Source organism: Lepidothrix coronata, unplaced genomic scaffold (assembly GCF_001604755.1).
Source record: "Lepidothrix coronata isolate B3197 unplaced genomic scaffold, Lepidothrix_coronata-1.0 Scaffold172, whole genome shotgun sequence".
NCBI classification, from domain to species: Eukaryota; Metazoa; Chordata; class Aves; order Passeriformes; family Pipridae; genus Lepidothrix; species Lepidothrix coronata.
In genome coordinates, this window is record NW_016690352.1 from 1,505,630 (window position 1) to 1,517,097 (window position 11,468).

General features: G+C 44.4%; 1 protein-coding gene across 1 annotated transcript in view; it reads right to left on the reverse strand.

Annotated features, from left to right (window-relative positions):
• Positions 1-7,909, reverse strand: part of MYCBP2 (MYC binding protein 2, E3 ubiquitin protein ligase) — a 151,842-nt gene extending 143,933 nt beyond the window's left edge. The window contains exon 1 of the mRNA XM_017829956.1: positions 7,205-7,909. Within this exon, the coding sequence (XP_017685445.1) occupies positions 7,205-7,485 (281 nt within the window). The 5' untranslated portion in view covers positions 7,486-7,909. The remainder of the gene's footprint in view (positions 1-7,204) is intronic.
• Positions 7,910-11,468: the final 3,559 nt, after the last annotated feature.

Sequence of the window (11,468 nt, forward strand, 5' to 3'; positions counted from 1 at the left end):
GCTGCTCACTGAGGTTAAACTGTAACACCTTTTCAGAGGATCTATAAAGTATTTCCCAACAGTTGAAAAAACTCAGTTCAAAACTCATTACCTGAGGCAATAATGCTTGGGAACACAAGTCACGGAAAGTTAAGGGAAGAAAATTAAAATAAGGAATGGCACTAATCTAACCACAACTCTCCAATTTTTTAAGGGGAAAAGGAAACTCAATTTTTGATTCTTTTCTAGTGTGTACAACTGGCATTAGATTTATTAAACTAAAAACAAAAAAATCATAACAGTATTCTCGGGCCAAAGTAGCGTCATAGACGTAAAGAAAGAACTATCATTCAGTTATAACAATAAAACCTAATCAAGTTCATCAACACATTTGTCAGTCTGAAGGGAGGCAGTGAGCTATAACATGCTATTTAGTATGACATACTTGCTACTAAGAAAAAAGCATATTTAGCACATTAATATGCTTCAAAACATATGAAACATTAAATCTAAATGTACCAATACCACATGCCTTAATGCATTAACTTACAGCACAAGGAGCCCCTTCTCCTGTGCTAATTTCTAGTATTCATCCTTTGGAGGGGCACAGTGATAGGAAGTCGCTGTGAAAAACCACTGAGATGGATCTACTGTGAAATGTACTTAAAATATAAAAACTTAAGTTAATTATATAAGTACTATTCCAATCAGCACCTCAGCACAAAGCAGTGTTTATGGCTAGCAAGGTAAGAAAGAAAAGACAAAAATGCAACCATGTGTTCAAGTACTCCTGCAAAGGATCAAGTTTTCAAAGTAAACTAAGGTTTAGGGAAAGTTTGCACTAAGTACTTCAGTACCAAAAACTCTGTTATGGATATGTCACATGTGTTGTCACATGTGCTTTACAGAAAGACATAAATAGTCTTTAAATCATGGGTTTGCCAAAACATACGATGTCATGTGTCAGGAGAAGAATTTACTAAAGAAACATCTTCAAAATATTTTGGCCAGGCGGAAGACAATAATATGAGAGGAAAACCAAAACTAACCTAGCAGAAACACAAATTCAACATCAAGCTTTTAAGCATGCAAAAACGCATTTACTACATTTAACACAGCTATCTGAGGAATAGTAACTTATTAAATCTCTCCAGCCTAATTTTAACTGCTTAAATTTGCCACCTAACAGACCATCAGTGTCCAGAGCAGACAGTGTAACTGAAACTTTAACTGGCATGTCCTCTCAGTTTAAAATAAAAAAATGCAACCCTGAAAAACCCACCACAAAACAACGAACTAAAAGAAAAAAATCCCAGAACATACACACGGATGGTTTCAAATCACTAACTAAAAATCCCCAAAAAATTCCAAAAATCTACTTGACTAAAAAAGACATTTTCTGAGACAATTACCATTTGAACGCTAAAATGGTTTAACCAATAGTGATGGAAATATTACAGTTAAATAGTCAGGTACCCGATATAAATGATTCAGTAACAAACCCATTATATGGAGAACATGTCATGTCTCCACAGGTGAACATTTAGAATGTCACAGTACAAACACTGTAGCTGCTGCTACTTGACACACTCCCATAGTTTAAAAAGGAAATAGCTTAACAGTTTTTTATCACTGTTCAGTTTAAGTTTGGCCTATAATTGAACTTCTGCCTGAAAAGCAAGAGGTTCCACATGGTATTATTTTGTAACCCAACACAAATAACAGGAGGGGGGAAATTACAAAATACGATTCATCACATGCTCGAATTCCTTTCCAAACTACACACCTTCCTTATGAATGAAAAAGCAGAAGAACGCATGACCACAAAAGACAAAAGTGTCTTTTAGCATCATTAGACTTCTAAGGTTGCTTCGGTCTCCATTGTTGTAAAAACAAAATGCACCTCGAGGAGTTCACAAAACCTGAATATTCTCATGGATTCCCATTTTTTTAAATTTTTTTTTCAAATTAGTTGTATATATTATTACAATTTTTTCATATATATACACAAAATGCACATTTTAAGCCTTTCAACATAGTATTATTAGGTTCTTTCCAGCTTCTATTATGTTTTCTACACCAATACTGCACAAATACAAACCACATTAGACTAAGAGACTACTAGAGTTTTTTAAAATAACTCCTATGTAATACTGTTTCCCTCAACAGAATAGAAGGTACAAAAGAAAGTAAAAATACACAATTTTAGTCATTTGCTAATCCCTATTAACCAATAGCATGATACAGTACTAAAACTCCTATACTGCAGCTAAAAAGCAGACAGCAACTCTCATCAGCTTTTCTAATAGGCAGGTTAGCCTAATGTAATACTCAACAGCATGTCAATTTTCCAGTTAAATAGAGGTTTTAGTTTACATAAGGACTCAAAACTTTTTTTTGTAAAATGACATTTACAAAACCTAAGAATTGAAAAACGAGGAGAACATATTAAACTGGACTGGGTTAGAATATTTCAGTTGGAAAGATCCTACAGAGCAAACCTTTGCACTGGAATGAACAGGAAAACATAGTACATAATGTGCAGTATTTTGCAAGAAACAGTGCTATCGCTTCACTAGTCTTTATGTACAGAACCTTTATTTTCTTCAGTCAAATGAATGCTTCCAAACTTCTGCAATTATAGTTCTATTTCAAAAGAGCAACAAGTCTCAAACCAAAAATGGCTAACAGCTTTTGTAAAGGCTTTAGATCTGAAGAAATAAAGGCTTTGCAACAATCAAATTAACCAACAATCAAATGAACACAAATCTCATACACCTAAATTTACTAAACAAAGTTTTCACAAATTCTTTAATCTTGGCAGGGCAAATGTTTCAGTAGCATTTTTCCAATAAACTTTCAATATGTGTATCCATATACATACATATGCATGTATACATATACATACATATGTATATATACATATATATGCGTGTGTGTGTGTGTATATATATGAGATCCTTAGTCCAAATAAGCATTGCATTACTGAGCATAAGCAAGGGTATAAGGGAAGACATTGTGTCAATTGTGAAAAGTTTAAAGACTAACTTAATGATCCTTTTTTTCCAGAATATGTATCATTTACAACTGTAAGTGTTCTTCAACCATCCAGCTGAAACAATCAATATAAAATGAAATAAAGTTGGCTGGCTCTTCTTCAGCCAAAATGGCTGGGAAAAACAGCCTTCTAATTTCTGCTTAATAGCAGAAATCTGACATTCCAGTCATCATGGAAATTTTCTTTGATCTCAGTCAGGCCACTTCACAACATTAGGGTCCATAACACAAATAGAAGATTTTCTCCTCTGAAGGATCTAAGTTAAGAGAGGCAACTTAAGCAACAAAGTAATGGTCACTTTGACATGAGTATGAACTTACTGTCACTTCAGACTATATTGCCAATGTAATAGTCCAGTTTCAAGCTAGTCAAAATTATGTAGTGAGGATTTCCATTATAAAACAGGACACACTAAAGCCATTACAAATTTATACACTTATCTGTATTTGACAAAAAGTCTCAAAGAACATATGGAGTCCAACTCATACTTCTGGTGGTACATACTACCAGGTAAAAGAAGAGTAAAGGCACTAACAGTTCAGAGAAAACCCGAAGATCCACACACAATAATAGCAGCAATTACGGATAGGGATGTTTGTTAGGATTAAGTTATACAACAGAAAAACTGTATATTTAAAGACAGCAAAAATGCGAAAATCAGAAACACCTTACTTTTCAAACACAAAGCTTTGATATGGAAAGCAGTACAGACTTCCAGTTTTGTCCACTCAAAACCCAGCGTACGAGACAACATTCCAACAACAGGAATTTTTTACTTGCCCTCTGAAGAGGCCTATACTTCCTATTAGTCTTTTACAGACTTTCACAGCTACACCAGACATTACGCCACCAGTTATTTTCAGATATTACAGTGGCCAAAAAGCAGAGACTATGAACTAGGCACAGAGTAGATTTTTCTTCCAAACCCATCTTGAATTGAGAAGTCTATTTCCCACTGCTCAGTACTGTAACAGACTCTTAGCATTGTTATCTGAGCAAAGACAGTTGTATGGCAAATTGCAGAATTAGGTACTTTTTTCTGTTTCCGTTCAAAAAATTATTAGGCTGGCACTGGTGACAAAAACAAGTTTCTCTGCTCCCGCCTCTCAGTACACAAATCTTTGTGCAACCCTTCACCTCATGCTGTCACAAGCACAATCACAAGGTGAGCCAGATCAGGGAATTAGTCCGGATTACAACAAACCAGTTTTGCCAAGTTAATTTTAACCCAGAGTGAGTCTCTAATCTGTTACTGCAAGAGACTATATAAATATTATGTCAATGTGGCAGGAACAACAAGCACACCAACAGAATGGTCTCCTTCAGAGACCAGTGTTCACAACATCAGAGCCAATATCACATGAGGAAATGCAAAGCACTGCTAGTTCTTTTTCAGAGCCAATTACTGCATCCTACTCAACACGTGACATTCATCCTTTCAGACAACAGCCAGCACAAACACCTTCCAAATGTGATACTAATCTTACTTGTGACTTTCAGATAATCTCCATAATGTTTGATTTCCTTGTCTACACAGAAGCATTTTCATACTGCTTGCAAGTTCTTCATAAACATTAAAGTTAGGCTTGAAATAAAAACATTCACTGAGGCAAGCATTGGTCATGGCCCATGAAGTGCAGAGTACAATTTTGCAGACTTGAAGCAAAAAAATTCTGCATCAACTATAGCAAATATGTTGCACTATCACTCTTCAAATTAGTCTTCTTGACATTTTATTACTGTTCATAAGCCAATTTGTTTGGGGTTCTTTTAAGCTACTTCCAAGATATTTTTCTAGTCACAAACACTCTTATTGACCAATTAGGGGCTTCAGATTTTCCATAAATATAAAAATCAAGTTAAGACTCCTGTCATAAACTGTATTATCCTAACCTCCAATTAATGTATCTGGCAATGTTATCTACCCTAGCAACTAGACTGCATCCACAAGTAACTTTAAAGCATCTCTTTAGGAAATGTTTGGGATTTCTACTATTTTTGTAAAAAAGCATTTTTGACCATTTCTGTTTAAGTCTACCAGGTGGCTGAAGTTCTCAAACTGCAATATTTTCACACCAATATGGAGAAAGGGTGGAGATCACGAGCAGTACCTTGGCTGCCATCAGTCTGACACGAGGTATTGCAGGTGAGTACCAAGTGATAGTGAGCAACTAGATGATTATTAATATTCGTCCTCTTGAAAGTCCTACAATGCACATTGGCTGTATTCACCAGTATTAAATATCTGCCATTTACTTGCCAATAGTTTAATAGAACCTATCTGCTGTGTACAAGGAGCCTGGCTTCTTTGATTTGACCTCAAAAACATCAATTAAGAGAAGCATTAAAATTTACATACACTTAAAGCTAGCATTTTCTACAACTGTAAGAGATACCAGTTGAATTATCCTGAAACAAAAAAAACAGGGTACATGACAAATTCAAAATTACAGCTTTAAAAAATACAGACCCCTTAAGGCAAAATTCAGACAAGTATCTGAACACTGTGGAGCAATTGCAAAGCTGATTTCCTTGCATTTAGGAGTATCCTTACACTCAGGACTTGTAGTCCCAGGTTTAAGTGATACAAAGCTCAAAAGCAGGAAGAAAAGATTAAAGGAAAAAGCATTAGCACCAGACTGAGGAATACATGGGGTAAGAAAACACAGGCCTACAAAAGGGAAGAAAGAACTATAGTTTCCTTGTCATACACTCTGAAAACAACTCGGTAATTGTAAATATTTCAAATACCAATAACAGCCCACGTTTCCAGCATTTGCCATAAGCAAATCGGGAAAATTACGTTATTCTTCCAGTTTCTTATGTTAATTTCACTCCCAGACACAGCCTTTCCGAGGGGTGGGGGTGGGAAGACAAATAAGCCCTGCTGTCAAGTCAGGGAAAAAAAAAAAGAAGACCCGAAGAAGCCACCCAAGCCAACCTCCTCCTGCTTTGCAAACTGAAACAACGGTGACTCCAAGCTCCCCTTGCGATCCGGCCACCCACATTACAGCTTATGGGCCAGCAGGGGCTGAGAGCACAGGAAGGTGACGGTTTCGTGTCACCCGCATCCTCAGCGACCTCCGGAGGGAAACAATGGGCAGCGCCCGGGCACAACGAGGGAGCTCCTCGCACAGAACCGCCAGACCGGGCACCGGCCGGTCTCCCCGCCCTGGCCTCCGCGGCCGGGAGGGTCCCCCCGGGCCGGGGTGGAGGCTGCGGGTTAAGGGCGGCCGCCTTTCCCCCCGTCCCCCGTGTCCCCGCACTGCCACAACCCGCACCTCCGCCCCGCCTGACATTCGGGCATGTGCGCGCCTCGGGGCAAGGCAGGGCAGGGCGGCGCGGCATCCCCGGCCAGAGGAGCAACAGGAACCCGCTGCGGCCCCAGGGCCGGCCGGCAGCACCGAGAAAGGGCGCCCCGTGGGGCTCCACCGCCGGGGGAAGGCTGGGTGGGGCGGCACCATATCCCCCAACCTCCCGGCTTCCCCGGGAAGGTGCTGCCTCCCTCCTGATACGGAGGCCGCCTACACGGCGATGGCAGAGAAGATGACCGAAAGAGGAGGAGAAAAAACAAGGCAGGGCAGCTAGAGACGGCCACAGCACATGGGGAGGTGCCGAGGGCCCTCGCTCGGGCGACCCCGGCAGCGGGATCCGCAGGTGCCCTGCGTAGCCTGTCTGGAGAGACCGCCCGTTCCGGGGCACGACAGGCCCGGCCGGAGCAAGGTCCGCCCGGGATCTCTGCATGGACACGCTCCATCCTTGGCGGATGGAGCTGGGCCGCACACTAGGGCGGGACGGAGGCCACGGCCCCCGCGGGAGGGGAGGGTACAGGTAATTCCCCCCCCCGAGGGCCCCGGGAGAAGGGGCGGCAGCGCCATCTGCGCGGCAGCGCCGGCCAACTGAGCGGCGGGGCCCGGGCGGCACCTGGGCAGCCGCCGGGTTACATCACCGCCCCTTCCCCTCCGTCCGTCCCCCGGGGCGCGGCGGCCGCGGCCACATGGCAGCGGCAGCACCCACGCTGCCCGACTCGGGGGCGGGGAGGAGGCTGAGGAGGGCGGCTGCCGGCAGGGAGGAAGGTGCACGCACCGGGCCGCTCCCAGCCGGCGGTGGGAGGGGTGGCGGCCGGAGCTGCGCGTCTGGGCCAGGAGGGAGCGCGGCGCGCGTTACCTGCCCGGGTGGCTCCCCAGCTCCCTGTCGCTCAGCGCCGCCGTGTAAATCCGCCGGTATCTGTCGGCCAGGGCCTTCCCGGAGAGCAGCAGCTGGTAGCGGCTCCTGCAGCCCAGCGGCGGCGCGGGCAGGGCTCCCAGCCCGCCGGCCGAGCCCTCCTCGGGCCCCATGGGCCCCATGGCCGGAGCGGCGCCGCCGGAGGAGGAGGAGAAGCCCCGCTCGGCCCCGGCGCAGGCGGCGGCAGCTCCCGCAGAGGCGGCGGCGGCTGCGGCGCTGCTCATCCCCCTCCCCGCCCGCCCCCTGCTTGCGGCGGCGCCGCCTCCTGGCGCGGCGCGGACACAGGCGGCTCCCGCTGCCTTCACTGTCGGGGCACAGCCATGGGGAGGCCGCAGGAGCCGCCGCAGGAGCCGCCCTCCGGGCTGCGCATCCACCCGCGCCGCGGGAACACCCCGCTCTTCCCCTCCTGCAGCGACGGCTCCAGGCCCCAGCTGCCCGCCGCTCGCCTTCCGCCACGGGCACACCGCCCGCCGCCGCCGAGCCCCCGGGCAGGACCGTGCACAGCCGGGACCGGGGGGGGAGGGGGAGCGGGCCGCTCGCTTCCCCCTTCCCGCTACGGGGTGTGTGTGGAGGGCGGGGGGCGGAGACCGGCAGCGCCGCTTTCCCTCCGGAGTTTGTGCTCAGCGCTGCCGCCACCCTCTCCGCGCACGGCCGCCCCGGCACCGCCTCCCACCCGCGCGCAGCAAGGCTGACGGCGCATGCGCCGCCCCGCCCCGCCCCGCCCGCGCGGCCCCCGGGAAAGCCGGGATAGTGGGAGCGCTGTTTGCTCCGAGTCGGAGGCGCTGGGCTGCTCCAAGGGCCCGCGGGGCCCCCCGGTGTCACGGCCGCGCGGGGTCGGGCTGCAGGGCCCTGCAGGGACTTGTTGCGAGTGCGTGTCACAGAATCCACTGGATTGGAAAAGATCATCGAGTCCAACCTATGATCGAACACCACCACGTAAACTAGACCATGGCACTCAGTGCCACGTCCAGTCTCTCCCTGCGCGTGTGCACGGACGATGACTCCATCACCTACCTGAGCGGTCCATTCCAATATCTTATCACCCCTTCTGTGAAGAATTTCTTCCTAACATCGAACCTAAACATCTTCCTAACATCCAACCCTGGCACAATTTAACACTGTCGTCTTGTCCTGTCGCTAGTTGCCTGGGAGAAGAGGCCGACCCCCAGATAGCTACAACCTTCTTTCTGGGAGTTGGAGGGAGTGTCTGTGCATCATATTTTATTGGGGTGTCTGGCTGTGTTGGGACGGCGTTAGCAAGGACAGCCTTTGCAGCCGCATTCCATCACCCTATAGCTCCGCATTGGAGCATCAGCGGCATGGCTTAGGTGCGAGAAGCCTGGCGTGACCAACTGCAGCAGCTGAGCCCTTAAGCACCAATGCCCCACACCTTGTGTCTGTGCTATGTAATGCTACCTAGGCAGGATGTGTTTCAGGAGCAATATCCCCTCTTACTTAAGGCAGAGTTTACTAAATTGAGTGACATTTTCCTTAAGTTGCCTTCACTGTCTCCAGGACAACTTACCTGCTTTTCGAGCACAAGGAAGGCATGGCAGTAGGCACTTTCTTATCTTCAGGTTTCTTACATTATTGCTTTTTATCTGTTGGAATTGTAGCCCTGCAGTTTTGCCACACTTTCTAGTGCTTTACACAGCTGAAAACTTCAAGTGTCCAGGCCAGAATACACATAATAAATAATAATAAAAAATAATTTAAAAAGTCTTCATGCCAAATGTGATTTGGATTGCAGACTGCAGAAAACTGTCATCCAAAGGATGATCATGCTGTCATATTTTCTTCTTTTTAATTCTACCCTCCAAAAAAGGGCCTAAATAAAGCCTGGAATTCTCCTAATTATAGATAAATATTTTTTCAAACAATTTCTGCACAACCATAGAATCACAGAATATAATCACAGAATACTTGAGATGGATGGGACCCACCAGGATCATCAGATCTCCTGGCCTGCACAGGACAACCACGACAACAGAATAACACCATATACCTGAAAGCAAATAACAGCAAATATAAGAGAACTGTTCAACTGTGATCTTTCTTAAGCTTGTGTATCACCCACTGACACTTAATCTTTCAAGCTGAATTTCAAATACTTCTTTTACAGAAAACTAGGAATTTTAAAACCAGTGAAATCTTACAGGTTTTCAAAAAGGTAGCTGTCCAGGTAGCAGAAAGACAGCCAGAGTAGTGCCACTACTGAAGAAGAAGCTACTTTCTGATGCAGTTAGAGGCACTAGAGACCATCCAAGAAATATTTAAAGCACCAACTACATAAAAAGCTTTCAATTATAATTCCTATACTCTAGTGGGTGAGGAAAAAAAAAGAAAAGAAACAGAAAATAGTAATACAGCAGTGATCAAAAGGAGCCATGAGAAAACAAGTGCCATGTCTTATGGCATTAACCACCACCAAATCGCATTCCCTTTGAGAATCAGAGTAATAAGTCTTTGTAGCTCCTCTTCTAGGAATTACCTAAAATCATACCTACAGGCGAGAACTAGAAAAACAAATAAAAACCCAAATAAATAAAAAAACTTAACCCCCGAAACAAACAAACACAAAACCCACGAAAAAAGCAAAACCAGAACCCCACCCACATTTTAGCACACCTTTGAGTTTTGTGGAAAGCTGTTACTTTATATCCAAATAGTAATTTTTTCTTCACCAAACACACACTGTTTGAGAAAAAGACTATCTTCTGGTGTAACATTGTCTGTCTCATCTCAAAATTATTCTTCAGCACTAATGCTACTATACCACCCTACTGCATGTGCCATGAAAGCTGGGTGCTGGCAAACTTTTATGAAAGTGATGCAATTTATTGCAATTCTTGCGTATCACTGCAAACTCTAGAATTTGTCTGGGCTTGTGTTGTACCAAGCCACACACAGTGTGCTTAGCATTGTTCTTTGCAAGCTACAACTGCTACTCCACATCTTTGTTTATCTCAAGTGTTTTTGCTTTTGGGTGAAACTTACGAAGTGCCCACAGTCAGAGTCCACCTTCCATAACCTTCAGTCTGTGATGAGCAATAGAGTTTGACAATGTAACTAAGATTTGCCAAGCCAGAATAACACTGTGCCTTCTTGTAGTCCACTTCCAAGCTCTTTTTCTCTTCATTCAAAATCCAAAGTGGTGTCTAACTTGTGAGGCTGTTAATGGCACCAAGTGGGAGCTGCATGTTCCATCCTCATTCGCAGCCATCTTTTCTTTTCTTGCTTGGTCCTCCAAAGAAACCACCTGTTCTTTTTCCTCTATTTATGTATGTATGTATTCATTTATTTAATAGGACCGTGGTACTCATATTTCATATTCTGACTCTGATCCTGAGCAACAATACCAGTGTTGTGCCATGTAAGAACATTCAGGAGTACATATTTCATCTGGACCAACCTTGTGCTAGACTTGATATTGACTGTGCTCCTGTGGTTAACAGAAAATTATTACCAGTTCAAATCTATTTCTTTGCTTGCTGGTTGTTGGTGTTTTCTGTTTGTTTGGTTTTTTTGTTTGGGTTTTGTTTGTTGGTTGGTTGGTTGGGTTGGGTTGGGTTGGGTTGGGTTTTTTAAGTGGTAGTATAGTTTTGGAGGCTGCAGCCAATTAGCCCTTTGCTTTCTGTAGCTGCAGAGGTCTAGTGGTACATATTTGAAAGATGGATTTATTATACCACCAAAACAAACTCAATCATCTGAGCAAAGCTACTTTGTGCTTTGAAAGCAGAATATTTCTTATTTCTGACAATACTCAGCTCCTTTCCTGCTTGCAAACATCTTCCTGCTGATACAGAATGAAGTGCTTTGTCCATCAGCCTCTCCCTTTTACTTTGAGGTGGGGCTGTCACCAGTTGTATTCATTCACTTGGCACCTTTGTAAATAAGTTTTAGCAGAATTTGTTCACTGTCACAACTCTCATGGATCAGCATTGTACAAATGTGAGTTTCAACACAGCAGAACAATTGCCACTGGGTAATTCCCATATCCTGCATGACAGAATGTAAAGTAGAAGGTTCCATGATTTCATAACCTAACCCTCATAACTTTTCAATTATATTTCCAGGTCTTGCTTTTTTAAGCTTTCAAAATGTTATACAAAACAGCATAATAATTCTTCACAAGAAAGCAGGGAATATGGAATATGATAACTTCAAAATACGTAAGCTAAACAGTTGACATATCAAATTGAAGCCA